Source organism: Phoenix dactylifera, chromosome 11 (assembly GCF_009389715.1).
Source record: "Phoenix dactylifera cultivar Barhee BC4 chromosome 11, palm_55x_up_171113_PBpolish2nd_filt_p, whole genome shotgun sequence".
In the NCBI taxonomy this organism is placed as follows: Eukaryota; Viridiplantae; Streptophyta; class Magnoliopsida; order Arecales; family Arecaceae; genus Phoenix; species Phoenix dactylifera.
This window is the reverse complement of record NC_052402.1, coordinates 19,503,546-19,528,750: the sequence shown is the minus strand read 5'-3', so window position 1 is coordinate 19,528,750 and position 25,205 is coordinate 19,503,546. Positions and strand designations below refer to the sequence as shown.

The following is a 25,205-nucleotide window of genomic DNA, read 5'->3' as shown; positions in this document are numbered from 1 at the left end:
CTTTTTAACCATCAATCCTTTGTGAATAAACTAGTTGAGTGGCACGTCCATTGCATGTGGCAACCAAAAACATCTCAAATTATATATTTTTTTTCGAATTCTATAATTTTCCCATTTATTATCATATTTATTTTGGTGTATAAATTTACTATTTTGCTACCAGATAATTGAGATTTGATATTACAATGTAAATATAATTTTAAAAAAGTCAGATTTTCAAACTCTTGAAACTACTTGTTGATAAAAAATAGATCATAAGATTTTAATTAATTATTGATTCATGTAAGGACATTATTAATTCAATTATAGCATGATGACTGAGCATTTATGCCACTCATGAGTTAAAATTATCAATTCTATTTCTCAAGGCTATGAGCACAATATCAGTATTCTACTTCTAAAAATAAAGGGGCATCCTATAAATAGTTATCATACATAAATATATTTTTTCTGATTATCTATTTTTAATTTATAATGGCTAATGAAGGCCATTATACTCCATCCAAGGGCTAGATATGGTGGAGCAACTATTTTCCCTGAAACTTTCAATAACATTAAGCTTGAAAGGCTTATATTTTTACTTGTACATTTTTCTAAATAAAATACTACTTATTTTCAAAATTTATATTTTACTTGCCAATTTTTCTTTCAAAAGATGGCATATTTTAATACTAAAAAGTTGATATATTACAATTTAAGATAAATAATAACCATTATAACTGAAACCTTTGGTCGATCAAACTTGCTGCTTACATATACACCCTCACATATATATATATATGTGTGTGTGTGTGTGTGTAAGTAAAATCGAATCGTCCAGGTTTTTTCTTCTCCGGCAATATTCAAAAATGTTTGTAGTGATTGAGACTTATTTATTCCCCTCCATGATTATCTTGCTTTCTCTTTTTCTCATTTTTCAATTTTAGAGCCCAAATAAATCTTTAATTTCCTCTACCTTAGCGAGACTTCTGGTCCGACTGGAGTGGAACGAAAGTTCTTTTTCTCATTTAAAGCAACAAATATGATCTTATTTTATTAGATCAGACATTCACCAAAACCATTTCTTATATCTTAGTTAGACTTTTGATTTGGCTAGAAAGGATGAATCTTCTTTTTCAAGCATTAAAAATTGTGTTATTTTATTGTAACCAACCTTTAGCAAAATTGTGATTCGATAACTCATCCTAGCTGAGTTTTTGGTTTTGTTGTAGGTATATATAGGGATTGATAACCTACTCTCTATTATGGTAGGTTATCAATCTACCCATTTTTCATTCGATAAAAAAATATCCTTACTTTTTATTACTCTTAAGGGTATTTTATATCTTTTTACAATCCCACATTAACTTACCCTCTCAACCCCACAATTAATACATACAAACATACATACATACATACATATATGTATGTCTATATACATACATATATATATATATATATATATATATATGTAGATAGATAGATAGATAGATAGATACATATATATATATATATATATATATATATATATATATATATATATATATATATATATATATATATATATATATATATATATGTATGTATGTATGTATGTATCTATCTATCTATCTACATATATGTACATACATACATACATCCATACATATACATATATATACATATATATATATATCGAGGAGAGAGAGAGAGTATTAATTGGGGGGTTGAGAGGGTGAGTTAATGTGGGATTGTAAAAAGACGTAAAATATTTTTAAAAGTTATAAAAAGTAAGGGTATTTTTTGTCTTAGAAAAAATAGGTAGATTGATAACCTACTCTCTGTTATGGTAGGTTATCAATCTCCTATATATATATATATAGAGAGAGAGAGCTGGATTTGGCTACACTCAAGTAGATCTCTCCTCAAATCTGGTTAGGCCTATATTGAATAATAGAGAACCTATATCGATGATCTGAGCTATTGAATATGATTTACTATCTGTAAACTACCTGCACTAAAAAAATCATATGATTTAGAGATCCCTAATCTATACATTATGTGGTAAAAAAAATTGTATAATTTAATATTATTTTGGTTGTCAAATCTAGACTTGATCACATCCAATGATTTCAAACATTGATATAAGAGCTCTATTATCTAATCTTAATTTGAACAAGTTTAAGTAGAGATTCACTTGAGTATAGCCAAATCTAGACACACATAGATATTTTTACATATATGTATATACATATATACAATATATATATGTATGTATGTATAGATGTATGTATGTACGTATGTAAGTACGTATAGATGTATGTATACATGTGTATATATATGTATATATATATGTACGTACGTACGTACGTGTGTACGTACATACATACATACATACACACATACATACATGCATACATATATATAATGATCAGGTTTTATTCTGGCATATAGCATGGCTAGAATTGGTTAATTATTTATTTGGTGCTCGAAAAAATGCCAAAATGTCGACTGCATGGTCATACAAAAAGAACAAAACAAGAAGCGAATTGTTTCTCTAATTTCTGAAGGGTGTTAAACACGTAGAGTAGATTTATGGAACCATAAGCTTTCCCCCTCAAGGGTTCCAGAGGGGCAGGTCCTGAAAAAACGCGGCCATGGTCAGCTGATAAGAATCACAATCTAAAATACTTTAATAACTCCAGATTAAACACAACTCAAAAAATCACTCAGCAGGTGTTTAGTATTCTCATCGACCCCTTTGAATTAGCTAGAGTGCGGCATAAAATGAAGAAGTGTGAATTGTGCCAGAAAGCCGAGTGTTTTTTTTTGAGTCGTTTTTCTGAGTCCCCGTAGCATTGCTTTATTGTACTAGTACATGCGAGGGGACCGAATCGGATGAGGGTGGACTGCAAAACATGAAGCCTGCCGGCTCTTACATAGGTTATCGTTATAGGTTGTAGAAGATTCGTGGTAAAGGCTGGGCCAATGGCGTTACTCACCTAAAATACGGAGGACATTTCCAATAAATGTCCATGATATTTATTAACTAGGCACACGTATATTCATGGTTCTCCCTCGAGAGACGAAGACGGGCGTTTCTTTTTCCATTTGTCAGCAGAAGAATAACTCCGGAGATTAGGATGAAGTCTACCCGTCCATTTGCGCTCGAAAGTCTTCTGGCCTTAGCTGTCTCAACGGTGGCGGTGGCAGCGGCAGTTGGGGCCTCATTTACTCCTCCGGCGTCCGGACTCGTGGCTGTAGATAAGACACTGATAACTCCCCAATTTAAGACGTCCCAACTGCCGCTGGCCTCCAACCCCCCATGCAATGCCTATATAAACACAACAACGTCCACGGCCAAAGTCCACGACGAACCGTGTTCAAGATGGCTAAGCTCTTCCTTCTAGTGTTCCTTAGTGCTCTCATTTGCTCCACTAGTGGTAGGAAGCTGGTGGGCAAGGAGTTCGAAGAGCAGAAGTGGTACCACCACCGCGGCGGAATCGGTCGCGGTGCTGGCGGCGGGTATGGAGGAGGAGGTGGGCTCGGTGGTGGAGGAGGCTTTGGTGGTGGAGCTGGAGCTGGCTTTGGTGGTGGATCTGGGTTAGGTCACGGTGGTGGGATTGGTGGAGGTGGCGGAGGTGGGTTCGGAGGAGGTGGAGGTGGTGGAATTGGTGGCGGGGCTGGTGGAGGTTTCGGAGGTGGAGCGGGAGCAGGCGGTGGGTCTGGGATAGGTGGCGGTGGAGGGTTCGGAGGTGGCGGTGGTGGTGGGTTCGGTGGTGGTGGAGGATATGGCGGTGGAGCCGGAGGTGGGTTCGGAGGAGGAGCTGGGGGTGGCTACGGTGGTGGGTTCCCTTGAGAGTTCTCATCAACCTCCGAACAAAATGTTACGAGTGCGTTGGCTTGTATGTTGTCTCTTTCATAGCTTTCCTGTCTGTCTCTTGGTAACAGTGTGATGTTTCCTATCCTTATCAAGAATAATTGCATTGCATAACGGAACAGTTTAAGGTGTGTGATGATGTCCTACGTGAATGATATTGCAACGCTGTGTACTAATTACATATAGAAGTTTCAAGTGCGTGGTTGTTTATATCCTTTTGTTCTGTTTTAGCATGTTACATATTACATGGTTCAAAATATAAATTACTATGTCTGCTCTGGAGGTTTTCGCAAAACTCAGCCCTTTAAGCGAATTATGCCCAATTCGGCCAGTTGAAATTGGCCCAAAATACATAAAAAAATAAAAAAGTTGGTACATACCGCGCACGTGCCTGGAGAGAAGAAAACTCATGATAGGAGTCTTCTTTCTCTCGATTTCGCCATATGGAATTCGATCTAGAGTCAAATTCCAATCACGACCGAGGCCTATATAGAGACCTCCTAGTCCCTCTTCCACCCCCCACCAGAGTTTCACTCGTGATTGGAGCTTTTTGCTGAAGATTTTCTCATTTTTCTCTCCGAACGCCAGTCGCCATTGCGCTACTGCCATGATCAATCACCACCTACAAAATTGGTAAGGACCCTACCACCATCGAGCTACTCCTCTTCTCTTGCTTTTAAACTATTTGGAGCTTGGATTCCAGCCGATGATCGCTAAAATTTGGCCGAGAAAGTGATACCCTTGTTTCCATGTTTTCGAAAGCAAATCCCTTTCTTCTTGTTTCTGGCTAGTTTCGCCGCCAGTGCTTGTCATCGAGGTGCTCTCTCCGATTCCCCATAGTGGCTTATGGCCATGGTCAAGGTCCCAACCGTCGGGATGTTCTACGGTCTAACAGGTCAGAACCCCTATTCTTTTTGATGAAATTGGTGTTGCCGGCTACCAATTGCCGCCGGCCACCCATTGGCCGGTCGTGGGTCCCTTCACCCCATGCACCACTGCAGCCACCATTTCTTCCTTGAATCTGGTCGGCGAATTGTTGGATTGGTCGTAGGCAAAGTCTCCCCTATTTTGATACTTCTTTTCTTCCATTTTGCTGGTCATCACCGGGCGTGGCACGCCATCGGCACTGCCGTGGGTCGTCGGCCGCTAGGGGTTGCCAACCATAAACATTGTCGAGGGCCTTCCTCTATTTTGGAAAGAAGAGAGAGAGAGAAGGAGACACGGCCTAATAGCTTTTTTCTTCTTCTTCTTTCTTTATTTTCTCTCTCGTCACTCTAGTTTTCCTTTCTTGTTTTCTTTCTCTAGTTGACCCAGGAAGGTGGTAGAAGGGACTCGGGACCTAGTGATGGACCCCTAGTGGACGCCGATAGGCAGTCTAAGTTATTAGTCTAATATTTGATTTTCTTTTGATAATCAAGTTTGATTCTATACAGGAAAAGTCATTTGTGCAAGAAGGTTCTTATTGAGATACTCTGCACCCCAGCTCGTAGATCGTGAAACATGTTAGCGATCATTGTGTATAATCAATCTTCGATAGAGATAAGAATTCCTGTTAGCAATCACCATATATATGTGTGTGTGTGTGTTTATTGGTTATAACACTGATTTACATCGTGAGATTTGTATCGGCTTGACATATGACGGTATGCTTTTATATGATTTTCAGTATAAATATCTTCAAATGGTTATTATATGTATCAGATATTGAGAACATGCTTATGTCAATAAAGATACCTTGAATTTGAGAGAAATTTATTGTATAAGTGGCAACTGATTTGACAAAAGTAATATGTAAATTAGATAGATAAAATATGGTGGGACTATGCCATAGCGCCTATGGGTTGATACATAGAGATAGCCTCTACTAGCTTATGCGTAGGACAGCCTTTATGGGCTTAAGCGTGGTATAGCGACCATGGGTTAATGCATAGGACTCTCTCTCACACAACATACACACAACTATCAAAGATTCTATTTGTACCACAGTATATGGTATAACGCTTGTTAACTATCATCAATAGATGGACGGCTGTCAACAATGATACATTGCTCGATAGCTATTGATCTCTTCATGGCAGCCATCTAATGCTCGTGCGGTGCAAACCGTACACTGTACACCACATGACAGAACGGTGCAACATCACAGTGTGAGTGCACTGTACTCAAACTTGTGAATCAGGATAGATACAAAGGCAATAACCCCACAAGCATGCGCAGGGCAACTGGAGTTTGGTTGAATATTGTTATGCTCTGAAAACTGGTGCAGTTATCTTGCCCCTCTTGCTTTGAAAGCCATGAGATTAGCGGTATTCTTCTGCTGTGAGTTGAGTTAGACAAAGTGGATTGGATGTACAGAGTGAGTTAATATTCTGATGAGAGCGAGCTGCACCGTTGCTGTTATAAGTTCTTTTCAAGAACTGATGGGATATAGGAAGCATCATCTTTTGAAGTCGAACTCAAAACTCTTCCCATTACAAGCATTGGGGAGGGAGGGAGGCATGGAGAAAGAGAGAGAGAGAGAGAGAGAGTAGTTTCATTATTTCGGACGATTAAACTGACCCTAGAATCCGAACCATCCACTACGTGTTTCCACCAAAAGAGCGAGAGCCGAGACAACCCAAGAGCCACGCAAATGAGGGAACGCTACTCCACCCCAATAGATTACCTGAAGACGTAATAGAGATAGGACTTTCCCCCAGTGTACGTGGTTTCTACGGAGGCTATGCGTTGTCCGATACCTCTTCCGTCTAACCCTTTCCTCATCAAGCAAGCAGCCCAACCAAGACGAAGCAAGCAGCTGCTCTTCCCCATAAGAACAAGCCAACGAAGATATCTTCTACCCTTCTGGTCCTCCAATTCAGACTCGAGCTCTTAACAATGCTCTCGGTATGGCTGCCAGCTCCCTGGCAGCATGGAGGGAATATCTCAGTCCTGATCCCAATCAGGTAAGCACAACTCTATATAGTTAATGTGGCTATAAAATTAACAGTCAAGGGCCACTGTAAGAGACCACAATCTAACTAACTGAACTTAAAGAATAATTTAGTTTCTGAACTAATTTACTACTGCATTATAATAGTGACCTCATATTTCTAAATTTGGCATTTGATATTAATATTACAGGCTTAAAATAATAACGTTGAAATTTGTAAATTTGAATCAGTACCGAATAATCCGCCATCATGAAAGTAATATATGTGCGTAACAATGCAGAGGTGAACTAACAGCTGCTACCATCTTAAACTGCCTATTACGAAGACAGCAAATTTCATGCAGATATCATTGGGCTGCTTTCAATCAAGCAGCAATTGAAACATACCGAAGGTTTTCTCTTTCTTTTTCCTTTTTTTTTATGCATTTTAGTGTGTTATAAAGGGAAAGCTTAAGGAGAGCAGAGAGATCTTGTGTCTGACTACGCAGAGCGGTCCGGTCCTGTTGTTTATGTATTGGATTACTAATTTTGTTGTGCCTGGGATAATAAGCAAAGACAGCTTCAGGAGAGCAGGAACCAGAGCAACAAGCAAAAACCACTGAAACCGTGGCTAGCAAACCAAACCTGAAGATAAAGAAAGGCCTAATTAAGAAGACAACGCTCAGCAGTAAAATTTTAATGCTGTGCACCGTCGGCTCAGTCAATTTTGATATTACCACAAGAGGATGATTCTGTAATCGAAATACCAGAAGCCTCAATAAGAAAAAAGAAATGACTTCAACAGCTTTAACCATGCTGCCACATTGACTTCCGACATGCAACAGCTTTAGAGTAGAATTTTAAGAGAGCTTTTCTTGTGGTAGTCTTCTATAAGTTCTGGTCTCTGAGTACGATGATCTATCACCAGGGAAGGGTCCAGCAGTGGCGAAGACTGATGGCTAAGGCAGCATCAGGTAGCTTCCCAAGCCTGATGAAAATATATGCGCACTAACTACTGTGTCCATGTAGCCAAAATTGGTCTGAAAGAATCTCACAACTTGCAGAAACCAGTGTCAAAAGATGCACTAGTGGTACCACAAGACAACAGCTTGGTAAGATTGCCAAATTAACCGGTTGCAATGCTTACACAATAAATACCTGGCTCTGCTGAGAAAGAGCGCAATGACAGAAATGGGCTTTGCTGATCTCTTCATTTTCCTTTCCTTTCCTTTCCTTTCATTGATTGGATCAATAAATTAAATCAAAGCATTCGCATGTTATTTACAAGATACCCTCTTATGGTCTATGAACTACAAAGAAAGTATGTGAAAAATATAATCTTTACACAATTGTCCAGTCGTCTGAAGGGGCAGAGGTAGATGGAGTTGCCTTGAATTTTGGATTCTTTCTAGGAAACAGATATGCCTTTTTGTCGAATAGTTGAGACAACACATGCTTTTGTTTTTCCTCTATCTCATCCCTTGAGCTTCTCTTCCATAATGGTTGTCTGTCTTTACCAACAAAATCCAGGCCAAATTTCTTTAAACGGCTTTTTGGTTCCGCTGGTGTTGTTTCATCTGGCCGCTCCATGACCATGATGGCTTCTTCTGGATGGATCAATATTGCCTCTATGGTTTCATACACCTAAAAGAAGCATTCAAAATAATAGGTTATTTGAAAGCAAAACAAGAGCTGTTAACATGAACAACCAACAGAACCACATCAACACCAGCGAATAAAATAAGTTGTCAGTTAAAAATCCACTATACCTTACAGAGATCATCTAACTTCTCATTTAACATGCCGCTTTGGAAGGTTGCAATAACATAGTCTTTGCACTCATAAAATAGTTTCGACAGGTTATGATCCATGGGAAGTGCTGCTTCTGCTATTAGAAAGCCAGTGCAAAGCTGAATATTGTCAAACAAGGATACTGTCAGTTCCATTTAACATAAATTTCTAGCTTTTACCAAAAAGAAAACATAAATTTCTAGCTGGATGGCTAACTAGATCTGGAGGAGGACAAATGTTAGAATCAGAACAGAAATCTTGTTTATTATGAAAAATCATGAATCACATCATCTCCTAAATGACGGCATATGGTCATTGGAACGGGCAAGCCAAAATTACAATCAAGAACTTCTATTCTTCTATTTTCTGCTTCCTGAGCCTTCAGGTATTAAAAGTGCATTCAACATTCAAGCACAGTGTATCTTAAACCTCTAATGATTCCTTTTTCCAGGTGCATCACTATTTGTGCATGAAAAGGTCAATGCTACCTGGGTATCAGATCAGGTTAAGACATAATGCACAATTTTGATGTTAGCTGACCCCAGGAAGACTATTACTGACCCTAGTGATATGTTTATAGTAGTTTTGATGTATTATCATCTTTTTCACCCATCCTGTCCAAAACCAATGGCACTAGAAAGTGGAAACTCATGTTAACCAAGCACAGGATCATCGAGTGTTAGATGTATGCCCTAGAAGCCAATCTGGTGGACACATTATTAATTTTAGGACATAAATTTGTACTTGACTTTATTATTATTGAATAATCAATGGACATCTTTTCATTCATATTATTTATGTGTCTATGAATCGTCCAAGGAATTAATAAGATGATGATACAAATTCTCAAGAGTTGAGAATTTGAGCCATGTATCATTGGTGATTAATTTCTAAATGCTCCTGATCAATGGATCATCACGAGGACGGTGATCGATCCGATCAGTGCACAGATCACTTTTCTTCTGGATGGACGAGACTCGAGTCCACAGTGTAGGGACACTGAAGTGATGGTGCAGGTGCTTATTAGAGAACAAGGGTACTGAGCGTGACCAAGACAAGAAGTCACTTGGATGTCTATCCACTCGACAGTGACTTACTTGATGTTGCAGCAGTATGACTGGTCCTTTGACCTACGGTGCTTCGGCTACTCACAGTGAGGTTATTGTAGTTTGACTACACGTATACATGGTCTCTAACCATATGGGTCCTTGTAGTGTAGATTGGCTGCAGTAAGTTCACTGTAGGAGTAGGGTATGCACTTACATGGAATCTATCGACCTTGATAGAAGAGGAGTGATCCTATGTGATTTATTAGACTGAGTTCTAAGACCTTGGCTAGGGCAGTAATATAAAGTGGAGAAAGAGTTTTCCACTATCGAACTCAAGTCGAATAAATCTAGACATATGACAGACGACGGGGTTTGACGAGTCATCCATGACCTTCGGTCTGTAAGGATCCACGATAGAAGGACTGTATCATACGATAACTGCACCTAGAGGTTCATCATTCTATGCTGCTGGGTAGCCACTATATACTGCTAGGTGTCACTGGTCGATGGTGAGACTCACAGGGAACATCTCGATGGTCGATAATCTCTGGTGAGTTGAGTTGGAATTGTTTCAACCCATTGAAAGGAGTTTTCAATGATATTGTGATAGAGATCACAATATATCTCACTACCAGTCAGAATAGAACCTATGGGGTCACACACATTAGAAGTATTGACCGATCCGATAGTTGAATTGTGATTAAGAATCACATATGATCAATTAGATTGATAAATGGTTAACCCGCTAAGAGTTAATGGTTAGAAGAAGGAATAATTGCAATCGGATTGCAATTTAATTTAATTAATTGGATTTTTTTAATTGGACTTGATCATGAGTCCTACTTGGAGTGGGATTCATGGAGTCCTAATTGGATTAGGATTTCAAATTAAATTAGAGTCCTACTTGGAATAGAATTTCTAAAGTCCTAATTATCTTAGGGCTGAAATTTAGACAAGTCCTAATTAGATTAGGATTTTCTTAAGTCCTAATTAATTTTAATTTTAATCTAATTAATTAAATGACTCCTAATTGGATTAGGATTGAAGAGTTCCATTGAGTCATGATTCAATTAAATTCTAATTGGATTAGGATTTGGAGGAATTAAATTGGGTACACTTAGTCCTATTTTGAATAGGATTGGACCTAGAACTAGTCCTAACCCAATCCCCACTTAATTTGATTAAGTGGGGCTAACCAAATGGGAGAAGAGGGAGGAGCCTACACCCCTCCCTTGGCTGGTGGCGTGAAGGAAAAAGGAGGGGCCACCCCCCTCCTAATTTGAATTCACAAAGGGATAAAGATGAGCTCCTAAAATTTAGGAGCTCATCTCTATCCACACACCATAAAAGAGGGGTTCAAAGGGGCTACGAATTTTTTCATGGTTTTTCTTGGAATTTTTGGCAGCAAGGAACCATCTCCCATTCCTCCATTCAGCCACAAGAGCAAGGGAAGAAAATAAAGGTGGCGTCATCTCCTTTCTCTTCTTCTTTTGGTTCTAGCGCAAGGGAAAGTAAAAGGCTGCGAAGAGCCTTTGTTTCTTCTTCCTTGGCATTTCCTTCTTCTTCCTCCTCTCAAGCCAATCAAAAGTTGATTCAAAGGAGAGGACTTCAGCCATCCATAGCCATCTCTGCAAGGGAGCTAGCACCCCGGTGAGATCCAAAGGCTTCGATCGAGTCAGTACTTCGTGTGGATACCTGTAGAGGCCGGACGCGTGTGCGGCTTCCACTGAACCTTCATCAAATACCACGTGAATCAGATTTGCGGAGACCATCTACCCGCACAAGGTGAAGATCTGATCTTCTTAATGATTTTAAAATGGTTTAAAATAATTTAATTCTAATCTATCTACAAACGAAAGGTTTTAAAACACGTTCATGCGATGAACGGATCCCGCATATGTTTTTCCGCTGCAATCTGAAAATTATTTCGAAATTTTCATGGCATATAAGTGGGACTCTAACAGTGGTACAAGGCATTTTAGATCTGAAATTTAAGGGATTATGCTTGCTGAAATTTATGTATGCAGAATTTTCAGCTTGCTGATTTTTTTTGCATACTAATTTTTAGATGTTTAGATTAATGATTCTAATGCTTTGATAATGTGATTACAAATGTTTAGAGTCAAATCTAGCATGATCAGCAAGTCATGAGATGAAATAATCAGTTAAATATCAGATCTGAAAATAATTTTTATGCATGTGATGCGTATGGTGATGATCATGGATGGACCCTTTGAATGTGCTGAAATGTTCTGCGGTGTTCTGTGATGCATGTAATTTTAATTTTCAGATGCCTGCGTGCATCTTAAATTCATGTATTAGAGACCTGCGTGTCTCATGAAAAGGGTTGTAATTTATTCTTTATTTTTATTTTAATTTTTAAAGCAATCTGGGATGTAATCTGTGATGTGTGTTGCACGTCGATGGTTGATCGATATGTACATCAACAAGCGCAACATGCGCGGATCGAGATCAAGGGTTGATTGAAGATAGATCAAGGAGTTGATCACAATTGGACCTAAGGGATCAAGATCGAGTCAAGAGTTGAAGACGATCAAACTAATTGACATGCAGGTGCTTGTAAAATGACCCCATCCTGGATCCATGATCATCACCATTAATTTTATTTTTGATAAATGCCTGGATGTTTAATGCTTATGTTTATGCGGGTAGATATATATTTGTATGAGATGTGAATACGCGATCGAGTGAGACCTAAATCGAAACCTCCCTAATCAGTCGAGGGCGAACCAACATGAGTTAATCATATTTGATTAATTGATCTAATTGGTGTCTAGGCAAGCCTAAAAGGTGGTTAATAATTAGGACCTTACTCTCTGAGTAAGGGGAGCCTTCCACCTGCTTACCTGGCCAATTGTTCGATTACCTCTTATGAAGAACTCAAGTTGCAAACACTAAGACTTGATTATGCAATATTAAGTCCATAGGTCTTCCACCGTAGTAGAGCTGCTAAGGTCTTTTCGGTGTTGATTTGTCTCGGCTGGACACAGTGGGCAAGTTGCATCGGGGGACTGGACCTCTCTATTAGACATGAGATGTTGTGGGGTAAAGGTGGGGTTGGGCACCAATAACTGTTAGGTGAGGACCCAATGACGACTTTATTTCTGCGGTTATACGGTGGGTCTGACTTAACATATAATGGGGCCAATAACTGTTAGGTGAGGTCTTCATGACTTAGAGACCAAGTACCACTGCAATTTGCTTCAGAAGCATTGTACAAGAGTTGTACACTCATCCATTTATATGTCACCAATAACTGTTAGGTGAGGCGGCATGTAAATCGGCGAGACCGCAGTACCCACTAGAAATCCTAGTCGCGCAGGATTTTCGTTTCTCCATCAGGGGAGTATGAGGGATTCGAGAAAATAGTGGGAGCATATTTGTTTTAAAAGACCCTAAAACAAATAGAGTTCAAGTACAAAGTCTAACTAGAATCTTTACTCTCTACATATCACAATGTCAGCTTCAAACCCTTTGACCCGTATTCTTGAGACCAACCGACTGACCGGAACCAACTATAAAGACTGGCTTAGAAACCTGAAAATTGTTCTGAGTTGTGAGAAACTAGGGTATGTGCTCGAGAAAGATATCCCTAGGTTACCAGCACGTCCTACTGATGATCAGCGTGAGACGCATCAAAAGTGGACAGACGACGACATTAGGGTCAAGTGCTACATCATGGCATCCATGACTAATGAACTTCAATGCCAGCATGAGAACATAAAGACTGCTAGGAAAATACTGGCTCACCTGCAAGAGTTGTATGGTGAGCAGAGCCGCACTGCACGTTTTGAAGTGTCCAAGAGACTCTTCAAGGCAAAGATGCGCGAGGGGCAGTCTGTCCACGATCACTGTTTGACTATGATCAAGGACCTCGAGGAGCTTGAGAAGCTCGGTATGTCCATGCATAAGGAACTGCAGATAGATCTGATCCTGCAATCCCTTCCTGATTCATTTGGTTAGTTTATAGTAAACTACCATATGAATAAAATTGAATGCACTAAGACCGAATTGTTGAACATGTTGGTAACTGCTGAGGGAGCCTTGAAAGGTTCAAGAGGCTCTGTTCTAGCTGCTGAGCTGACTTCTGGTTCCAAGAGAAAGTCTACTTGGAAGAAAAAGAAGCCTGTAAAGAAGCAGAAGAAAGATAAGAAGCCTAAGAAGGAAGTTCACAAGAAAAAGGCTAATGACAAGAGAAAATATTTCCACTGCAACGTCGATGGCCATTGGAAAAGGAACTGCCCTTCATACCTCGAGAGCCTAAAGAACAAAAAGGCAGACACACATTCTAAAGGTATGTTAGACTTGCTCGTAATTGAAACTAACCTTACGGTTTCTTCTACTTCTAGTTGGGTTTTGGATTCTGGTTCTAGTGCTCATTTGTGCACTACTATGCAGGGTCTAAAGGAAAGTAGGAGGCTGGCGGAAGGTGCAGTAACCCTTCGGGTTGGCAACGGGGCAAGAGTTGCTGCTGTAGCTGTGGGCACCTATCCTCTGCGATTACCGTCTGAATTTAGTTTATTGCTTAGAGACTGTTATTATGTCCCTGCTGCTAGCAGAAATTTGATTTCTGTTTCATGTTTAGCATAGGATGGTCATGTTTTGACCTTTGACAAAGATTGCTGTTCTATTTATTTCAGAAATAAATTAGTTGCATGTCGTTTCATGATTGACAGTCTCTATCACTTGCATGTTGATGTGTCAGTGAATGTGTCTGAGCAAATAGTGAGTGCCATAGGATCTAAAAGATCCAGAGATGAGATAAACCAGAAATATTTGTGGCACCTCAGGCTTAGCCATATTGGAGAGGACAGAATGAACAAAATGGAGAAAGATAGGCTTCTCGGCCCATTGACTTCCGAGTCATATCCAGTTTGTGAGTCCTATCTTCAAGAAAAAATGGCTAGATTACCCTTTGTAGGACATGGGGAGAGGACCACTGAAATACTTACCCTGGTACATACTGATGTGTGTGGCCCATTTGATGTGTCAGCCAGGGGTCGTTATTCGTACTTCATTACCTTTACCGATGACTATTCACGATATGGGTATGTGTATCTTATGAGATACAAATCTGAGTCTTTTGAAAAGTTCAAAGAATTCAGAAATGAAGTAGAAAAACAGACTGGAAAAACCCTTAAGGTTCTTCGATTATATCGAGAAGGAGAATACCTTAGTGGAGAATTTCGGGACTATCTCAAGGAGAATGGCATAGTCTCACAATGGACGCCTTCGGGTACACCTCAACTCAACGGGGTGTCAGAAAGGAGGAATCAGACTCTATTGGATATGGTCCGATCCATGACGAGCTTCACTGATCTACCTATGTTTCTTTGGGGAGATGCCTTATTATCCGCAATTTACTTATTGAATAGAGTTCCCTCTAAATCCGTTCCTACCACACCGTATGAGATATGGCATGGTAAGAAGCCGAGTTTTGGTCATCTCAAGATTTGGGGATGTCCGACCCACGTCAAGCGACAACAGGCGGACAAGTTAGAGCCTAGGACCATAAGTGCTCGTTTTATTGGATATCCTTAAGAGTCATTAGGATACAATTTTTACGTCTCAGAGGATCACAATGTGTTTGTGAGCCGACATGCCGTCTTCCTGGAAAAACAGTTTATCCTTGATAGAGGCAGTGGGAGGAAAATTGAGCTTGAAGAGAGTCTCTGAAAAGCAACGAGTAATGGATCCTATAGAACCTATTCACATAGAGCCAGTACACGTAGTACCTCCTCCACCTCGTAGATCTAGTAGGGTCTTCCATCCTCCCGATAGATACTTAGGTATACTAGTAGAGGACACCGAGAAAATGTTCCTCATGTGAGATAGGGAACATATACAGGATCCCAATACCTACAACGAGGCGATATCAGATATCGATTCCGAGAAATGGTTGGAAGTCATGAAGTCAAAGATAGACTACATGTATTCCAACCAAGTCTGGACCTTAGTAGATCCACCAGAAGGTATAGTACCTATTGGATGTAAATGAATCTACAAAAGAAAAATAGGTTCGGATGGAAAAGTAGAGACCTATAAGGCAAAGCTAGTGGCGAAAGGGTATAGTCAGCGCGAAGGCATTGACTATGAGGAGACCTTTTCACCTATAGCCATGCTGAAATCCATTCGAACATTGCTTGCCATTGCAGCATTTCATGATTATGAAATATGGCAGATGGATGTGAAAACTACTTTCCTGAATGGATATCTTGATGAAGATATCTATATGGAGCAGCCTTTGGGTTTCACTTCCAGTGATGGAGATCACAAGGTCTGCAAGCTGCAAAGGTCCATCTCTGGACTAAAGCAAGCATCTCGAAGTTGGAACACTCATTTCAATGATGCGATCAAATCGTTTGATTTCATCAAGAATGAAGAGGAACCGTGTGTTTACAAGAAGGTTAGTGGGAGTGCTGTCGTGTTCCTCGTACTGTACGTGGATGACATCCTCCTGATAGGGAATGATATTCCCATGCTAACCTCGGTCAAGGTCTGGTTGTCAAAAGAGTTCTCCATGAAAGACCTTGGGGAAGCATCCTACATTTTGGGGATTAAGGTCTATAGAGATAGATCTAAAAGGTTGCTTGGCCTATCACAGAAGATGTACATAGAGGAGGTACTGAAAGGTTCAGTATGAAAAACTCCAAAAGGGGTTTATTACCCCTTAGGCATGGGATTCATCTCTCCAAGAAAATGTGCCCCAACACATCCGAAGATATTCAACACATGAGCAGGATCCCTTATGCTTCTGCAATAGGGAGCCTCATGTATGCCATGCTGTGTACACGACCTGATATAGCCCTTGCTATGAATGTCACTAGCAGATATCAGTCGAATCCAGGCGAAGAGCACTGGACAGCTGTGAAGAATATTCTTAAGTACTTAAGAAGAACTAAAGATTTGTTCTTGATTTTTGGAGGATCATCAGAGTTAAAGGTAGAAGGATACACAGATTCAGATTTTATGACTGATATTGATGATAGAAAGTCTACATCTGGATATGTGTTCTTGTGCAATGGTGGTACGGTAAATTGAAAGAGTTTCAAACAACCGATCATTGCTGATTCTACTATGAAAGCTGAGTATATCGCCGCCTCTGAAGCTGCAAAGGAAGCCTCTGGTTCAAGAAATTCATTGCAGAGCTAGATGTAATGCCATCAGATGCCATCACACTCTACTGCGATAATAATGGCGCCATAGCTCTTGCTAAGGAGCCTAGGTCTCATCAGAAGTCCAAGCACATAGAGCGGCGCTTTCACCTCATACACGACTACCTCGAAAAGAAATATGTCGAGGTGCAGAGAGTAGACTCCGCGGATAACGTGGCGGACCCGCTCACTAAGCAGTTAAATCAGCAGAAGACTGAAGCCCACCTTGAGAAGATGGGACTTAGATATATGTCTGATTGGCTTTAGTGCAAGTGGAATATTGTTAGATGTATGCCCTAGAAGCCAATATGGCGGACACATTATTAATTCTGGGACATAAATTTGTACTTGACTTTATTATTATTGAATAATAAATGGGCATCTTTTCATTCATATTATTTATGTGTCTATGAATCGTCCAAGGAATTAATAAGATGATACAAATTCTCAAGAGTTGAGAATTTGAGCCATGTATCATTGGTGATTAATTTCTAAATGCTCCTGATCAATGGATCATCACGAGGACGGTGATCGATCCGATCAGTGCACAGATCACTTTCCTTCTGGATGGACGAGACTCAAGTCCACAGTGTAGGGACACTGAAGTGATAGTGCAGGTGCTTATTAGAGAACAAGGGTACTGAGCGTGACCAAGACAAGAAGTCACTTGGATGTCTATCCACTCGACAGTGACTTACTTGATGTTGCAGTAGTATGACTGGTCCTTTGACCTACGGTGCTTCGGCTACTCACAGTGAGGTTATTGTAGTTTGACTACACGTATACATGGTCTCTAGCCATATGGGTCCTTGTAGTGTAGATTGGCTGCAGTAAGTTCACTGTAGAAGTAGGGTATGCACTTACATGGAATCTATCGACCTTGATAGAAGAGGAGTGATCCTATGTGATTTATTAGACTGAGTTCTAAGACCTTGGCCAGGGCAGTAATATAAAGTGGAGAAAGAGTTTCACTATCGAACTCAAGTCGAATAAATCTAGACATATGACAGACGACGGGGTTTGACGAGTTATCCATGACCTCCGATCTGTAAGGATCCACGATAGAAGGACTGTATCATACGATAACTGCACCTAGAGGTTCATCATTCTATTCTGCTGGGTAGCCACTACATACTGCTAGGTGTCACTGGTGGATGGTGAGACTCACAGGGATCATCTCGATGGTCGATAATCTTTGGTGAGTTGATTTGGAATTGTTTCAACCCATTGAAAGAAGTTTTCAATGATATTGTGATAGAGATCACAATATATCTCACTACCAGTCAGAATGGAACCTATGGGGTCACACACATTAGAAGTATTGACCGATCCGATGGTTGAATTGTGATTAAGAATCACATATGATCAATTAGATTGATAAATGGTTAACCCGCTAAGAGTTAGTGGTTAGAAGAAGGAATAATTGCAATCGGATTGCAATTTAATTTAATTAATTGGATTTAATTAATTGGACTTGATCATGAGTCCTACTTGGAGTGGGATTTATGGAGTCCTAATTGGATTAGGATTTCAAATTAAATTAGAGTCCTACTTGAAATAGGATTTCTAAAGTCCTAATTATCTTAGGGCTGAAATTTAGACAAGTCCTAATTAGATTAGGATTTTCTTAAGTCCTAATTAATTTTAATTTTAATCTAATTAATTAAATGACTCCTAATTAGATTAGGATTGAAGAGTTTCATTGAGTCATGGTTCAATTAAATTCTAATTGGATTAGGATTTGGAGGAATTAAATTAGGTACACTTAGTCCTATTTTGAATAGGATTGGACCTAGAACTAGTCCTGACCCAATCCCCACTTAATTTGATTAAGTGGGGCTAACCAAATGGGAGAAGAGGGAGGGGCCTACACCCCTCCCTTGGTTGGTGGCGTGAAGGAAAAAGGAGGGGCCACCCCCCTCCTAATTTGAATTCACAAAGGGATAAAGATGAGCTCCTAAAATTTAGGAGCTCATCTCTATCCACACACCATAAAAGAGGGGTTCAAAGGGGCTACGAATTTTTTCATGGTTTTTCTTGGAATTTTTGGCAGCAAGGAACCATCTCCCATTCCTCCATTCAGCCACAAGAGCAAGGGAAGAAAATAAAGGTGGCGTCATCTCCTTTCTCTTCTTCTTTTGGTTCTAGCGCAAGGGAAAGTAAAAGGCTGCGAAGAGCCTTTGTTTCTTCTTCCTTAGCATTTCCTTCTTCTTCCTCCTCTCAAGCCAATCAAAAGTTGATTCAAAGGAGAGGACTTCAGCCATCCATAGCCATCTCTGCAAGGGAGCTAGCACCCCGATGAGATCCAAAGGCTTCGATCGAGTCAGTACTTTGTGTGGATACCTGTAGAGGCCGGACGCGTGTGCGGCTTCCACTGAACCTTCATCAAATACCACGTGAATCAGATGCGGAGACCATCTACCCGCACAAGGTGAAGATCTAATCTTCTTAATGATTTTAAAATGGTTTAAAATAATTTAATTCTAATCTATCTACAAACGAAAGGTTTTAAAACACGTTCATGCGATGAACGGATCCCGCATATGTTTTTCCGCTGCAATCTGAAAATTATTTCGAAATTTTCATGGCATATAAGTGGGACTCTAACATCGAGCACATGCGATTAATTCACAAATTGGAAGGAGAGAACAGATAGAGTTCTCACAGAAAGTAGGAAGGATTACAAGAACTAGCTTTAGCCTGCAAAATTCACACCAAAATAACTACATGTAATCTAACACTGTATACTGTTATTTATTTAGAAATCTGATAATTATTCAAAGATAGAAATCCTGATTAGGAAGTGGAGCTAAAAGAAATATGAAGTACAATTGGAGTGAGAAAACACAATAAATAAACCAAAACTAAATATATAGGACTTACCACAGAGATGTAGAGCTGCTCATAGAGCTCAGATGGTGGGATGTCCTCCAAGGTGGTTAAGATGCTTTCACTTCAAAATCAAATGGCTTAGACATTATCTCTCGAACAATATTCAAGTAAATATAATCCCATAAACAAGTCTCTGTACTTACACCGCCAAATCCTCATCGAAGAGTGGTGTTTGTTTGACAGCAGGCAATGCTTTGGCAGTTTCCCATAGTTCACGCCACAAATTACCTATAAATGGCTACAGCATTTTTGTCATAACTTACATAGTCAATAAATAACCTAGATATGCATGAACACAGTTTATTCTTAGATTTCACAAGATCTCTTTTCTTCAATTAGATGACAATATACAATTCTCATGAAATAAAATCATTAATAATAATCATTTATGTGATAAATTTATTGTTGAAAGGAAAAAGACACCTTCTTTTTGCATTCTTTCACTTAGCCGGCCTTGTCTAGATGAGCCTTCTCCATCAACTGAATCATTAGCCTGATCATCTGACACCATTTCCATCCAGTCTGGTGGAGAGTGCCATCTTATAAAGTCTTCCAGAATACACCCAGGATTTGCAGCCTGATAGATGATATATATTTAGAGTTATCCAATATGTATGCACATCTCTGCACTTTGACATACTCAACCCAGAAAGAAAAACAAACTACAGAATGTTAATGTATTGCTGAAAATGATTGTGGACTTGCCTTGAAAGCTTGCATGTCGGAGAGGAGTTGAGAACACCCAGCACCAACACTGAGCATAGAAGTACAATAGACCATTAAAATTAATTGCACTAATGGATGTAAGCAAGATGTGGATTTAGCATCAACAAGTAACAATGGTAAAGAGAATTGTGTTGTATCATTTGTTTACAGTCCTGCTATTTCACATTTCATGTCCAAGTGTAATCCACCATGCTCATCATATTATTGCTCGCCATGTATCTGTTTGTCTTATATGTAACATTGATGGAGTTCATAGTTTTGTATAGATACATCTAGAGAAATGTCATATCAAGTGGCCACAAGATAAGATATACTTTACAGACTCAGTAGAAAGCTTCTTTAAAGTGATTACTTATTTCTAATTTTTATGTATTTCCAAATTATAGTTTATCTAATTACACTTATCCACTAGATAATTAGTATAAAGTTGTTCTTGAGAAAAAGAAAGTTCATAATTAATTCTTAGGATAAAATCAAATTCCCATGAGATAGTCAATTTTATGTGGTGGAAGAACTAGATTTCTAGATGGTTCATCATCTTTCAATCTTGGTCTTTACCCCTCCAAATGGGGTCCGAACAAAACTAATTAGGGTCTTTAAGACATCAATATTTGTTTTATGGACTTAACAAAAGAATAAAATCTTTACAAAATTAAAACCACTTTCTAGTGGGTGTAACGCTCACGATTTATTTGTAAAAATGTCATCTTTTGTAGAATAAGTGTGATATACATTAAATTTTTCCACAATTACTTACCCCATTCTCCATCACTTTCTCATAAATAGGCTCAACTTATATGGCTCCTCTAATATCCCTCAATCCCCTCCCTGTTGCCTCTAATTTAACCAGACATCTATCTCAACATATCTCAGGACTCACAAATGCAGTTGGACTCGGATTCAGCAGAAAATTAATTTAAAGTACTTATCTTTATCAAAGAAGGCTAACTTTGCAATCACTCACAATGCATATAAGAGAAACCTCTGAAACTTTCAAATAGATGTGAATACTGTACTAATGAATTTCAGTTGGTAGGACTGCAATGACACATAAACATGATGGGATATACATATAGAAATGATGGATAGATATATTCATAAACAAATATAATCTCATGTGTGTATTTACATGAATCATATTGTATTCCATGACTTATCAGAAGACTGTTGGTGTTACTTGGTCGCAACTCGCAAGAGTTTATACCTCTGTTTGTGCGCATGAATAATATGACCTTACCGCTTTCCAGAGTAGGCAAGTGTAAAATCTTCTTCACTTACCCTAAGAAATATTCCATCTCCTAAGCAATACTAAAAGTTCGCAAAACACTCTCTCGCTTGATAAATTGATAGGAAGCCTCATAAGTGGCAGCTAGGAGTTTACTGTTGGTACTAGAAGAGGTTTCTTCAATAGTCAAAATGCTACCATGCAACTATTGATACCAATTACCATCATTCACTAGTGACCCCAAATCATAAAACCAACTAGATAAGGAGGTCCACATGCTTCCTCCTAGCCTTTTGCCGCCTCCTCAGCATATTTGCCATCTTTTCAGGCCCATTTTGAGAAATCCAATTAAGTTTTGTTCACAGCTAGTTTATTGCAGAAGAGCAATATGTTTGTCGCCTCACCTACCCAGAATTAACCATTCTTTATCTTTTCTCCAAATCAATGAAAACATGAATAAGCATGCCCTAGAAAGGATAAATAAACATTTAGCTCTAATTGACCAGATACCTACTCTCATGGACTACTAGTATACACTCATATTTTTTCAACCTTTGTATCCAAAATGCCTAATCATCACATATATTATAACATTATTAGATGGAAGGATTTTCCAGATCATAAAATGAAAATCTTACTAATAAAAAAACACAAAAATAAAAATTTCTATGTGCAAAGTGTGACGGGCATTAAATTACCACACTGCTCCGTATTCAGCAAAAGTCTAATGTTTGATTTAACATGGATCTAGAAAGGGCATCAAAATTGTTGTTTCAAAGTAGGGAAATATAATGATATGGTGGTCTTTAGTAGGTAACTGGAGTCAAACATACAGACCTCCCAGTATGCATCACAAACTCCTCTATTTCTTTGATAAGTTCCTCTGTTAGTACAGGACCCTCCTGCATATGAGTGGCGGTACATAGATCAAATGTCATTTGGAAAATTTCAAATCAACATCTTGTAAATTTCCAGAGAATAAATCCTCAGAAGTTAGTACCTGAGTAACTGGGGAGTATATGGGTTCATCAGTTTCCAACATAGTTAAATTTTGACATGGATGAATAGCACCAAGTCTAAGAACATACTCTCCCATGCTGGTTCTAACATAAATATTGTGATTTGGAGACAGTTTCCCTGGATGATTGGATAAATGTACACTGTCCAGACTGGCTTCTTTCAGTACAGAATCCAATGACTCTTTGGCAATAGTTCGGTGCTGTTTCCTGGCAATACAACAATTAATAACTTGTAACTTCTGATGCAGGAGACAGGAATTCAAGTCAGGATATGCATCTAATGGCATTCGAGGTATCGATTGTCCTTTTGACCATAATTTCCTCAGCTGTGAGAATAAAGAAGATAGTTACGGCCAATGGAATACAAAAGTTTCTTAAAAGATTATAATCATTCTTAAGGGCAAAAACCAGAGAAAAATGTTATAGATATCATATCACTTTTCCCAACAATGAGATGACAAAAGCCATCTGCTTACTTCGACAATGACACGCCGCCAAAATAAAGCCATCTTTTGCAGGGATTTAAAGCACCCAATAATTTGAGAGAGTTGAACAACAAAACTTTCTGGTGGTGCACCATGAAGATCCTTCAGCAAAGTGGTTGTAGGAAGAATCTCTGAGAAAAATCCATTATTCCTTGTGGGCGAGTGTTCCTCTGCGAATGTCTTGCAAATATTACAATGGAAGTGAAGGATCATCAAGCGACACTACAGAACTTTAGCTGTAGTAAAATTGCAATACAAAAAAGCAGAGCGTGACCTGTGATGACCCTACCTGACTTAAACAGAGAGCATATCAAAGAATGGAATTCCTCGTCACCACAGAACTCAGAACTCAATTTCTCTTCCTTTTCACGAAGAACTAATGACATTACAACAGACAAGCTTAAGCCAGTCTTCTCTTTGATAGGTGAAGGATCTCCCACAAGTGTCAAAATATCATTAATAGACTTAAAATTTTTTCCACTCCTACAGGGGAAGTAGCATAAAACATCAAGACTTGGATAAGAGAACAAATTTCACAAAAGAATAGAAATTCAAATGATGGAAAAAAGGTCATGAAGAAATTAGATCATGGCCTGCCGTACCGGTCCGGCCTGAGACCAGTACCGGATCAGCGTGGAATCCGGTATCGGTAGTTTATTGTTGAAGAACCGATACGGGACCGGTTCGGACCGGTACGGGACCGGTTCGGACCGGTACGGGACCGGTTCGGACCGGTACGGGACCGGTTCGGACCGGTACGGGACCGGTTCGGACCGGTACGGGACCGTTTCGGACCGGTACGGAACCGGTACGCCGACCAGTACCGGTATGACGGACCTTGAATTAGATGTTTCTAGATGTTGTGTCATGAAGAAACTCTATACATTATTAGTACTTGGGATGGGAATTATGGCATGAAAATGCAACATTATAACCATCATCAACAATAAAGGTCAGTTGGTAACTATCAAGAAGGAAAAGTTCACACAGCACTAGGCAAATATTTTACTTCCCATATCAGGTGGACGTCAGACCTAAACCCTGTAATCATTGACAAGCTTCATCTTTTCTAAATCGTCTAAACCTTGGCTATGCTAATCGCTAAACCGTCCTATTCCTACAACCCTTCTTTCAGTTCTCATCCTAATTATAAGATCCAGGTTCTGTCACTTTCAAAAAAATTTATTAGCATTCTACTTGTCTTTTGTTAATCTTAATATTCTTTACAAGATGTCGCACTTTGTCCCTTTATGATCTTTCTTAGCTAGTAAAAATCTTTCTCATCCTTAATGACTGTAATGAAAAATAAAAAATAATGCAAACTTCATGTTACTTACTAGCCTTATTCCCACTACTAAATTTCTCCTTTTCTTTTAAATCCTCTATATTCCTACTTGCACTATTTAAAGATAGAGTTCACAACCACATCAGCCTCCATTTTCAACCAAAGTATCCATGGTTGTCAAATAGCCTAGGCAACTATGGGCAACAGACTAGCCTGGTGGTTGTCCAGGAACCTAGGCGATCATCCAGGCAACAGATAGTACAAATTCAATGATTCTTTCTTTCAAGTACTTCATTTGCACATCAGATCTTTGAACTATTTCAATATGTAGCATTTCCAGGTAAACCAATGTGAACATAAACAATTAAGCCACTGCGAGATCTATTATAATTTGTTAAACTTTTACTAAATTCACAATAAATGTAATAGAAGCCACAACATATATTATTGCTCTTTCAGCTCAAGTGGTGGAGTTTGTCGATCTTTCTTGATCACCCATCCTGTTAAAGGTTGGAGCTAAGGTTGTTATCATTCCAATGAGAGAGAACTTTTTGTGGCAACCTGTTTAATACTTAAAATTATGTCAATTTATTTCTAAAAAATAATTTTTCTTGAGGTTTACTCTAAAGCTTCACACTGCCTTATTGGTATATATGCATTCTATAAGAAAAATATTGCAAGAAAATGCTTTATACTGTATATATGTATGTTTACACATATTTAGACATGGATATACAGCATATTATTACTTTTTCCCATGTTTCTTTGGGGGATTGTCTTTATGGCTGTTTTGAAGGTTGAAAATCCCT

At 39.0% G+C, this 25,205-nt stretch overlaps 1 protein-coding gene across 2 annotated transcripts in view; it reads right to left on the bottom strand.

Annotated features, from left to right (window-relative positions):
• Positions 1-7,932: 7,932 nt before the first annotated feature.
• The window catches only part of LOC103719153 (rab3 GTPase-activating protein catalytic subunit-like), a 29,980-nt gene continuing 12,707 nt past the window's right edge, over positions 7,933-25,205 (bottom strand). For both annotated transcript variants that reach the window (XM_008808261.3, XM_039131843.1), the window contains 10 exons: positions 23,401-23,594; positions 23,103-23,281; positions 22,608-22,952; positions 22,445-22,509; positions 20,362-20,410; positions 20,080-20,233; positions 19,800-19,884; positions 19,648-19,717; positions 8,519-8,659; positions 7,933-8,393 (listed from right to left, as the gene is read on the bottom strand). In XM_008808261.3, the coding sequence (XP_008806483.3) occupies positions 8,091-8,393; positions 8,519-8,659; positions 19,648-19,717; positions 19,800-19,884; positions 20,080-20,233; positions 20,362-20,410; positions 22,445-22,509; positions 22,608-22,952; positions 23,103-23,281; positions 23,401-23,594 (1,585 nt within the window). In that variant the 3' untranslated portion in view covers positions 7,933-8,090. The remainder of the gene's footprint in view (positions 8,394-8,518; positions 8,660-19,647; positions 19,718-19,799; positions 19,885-20,079; positions 20,234-20,361; positions 20,411-22,444; positions 22,510-22,607; positions 22,953-23,102; positions 23,282-23,400; positions 23,595-25,205) is intronic.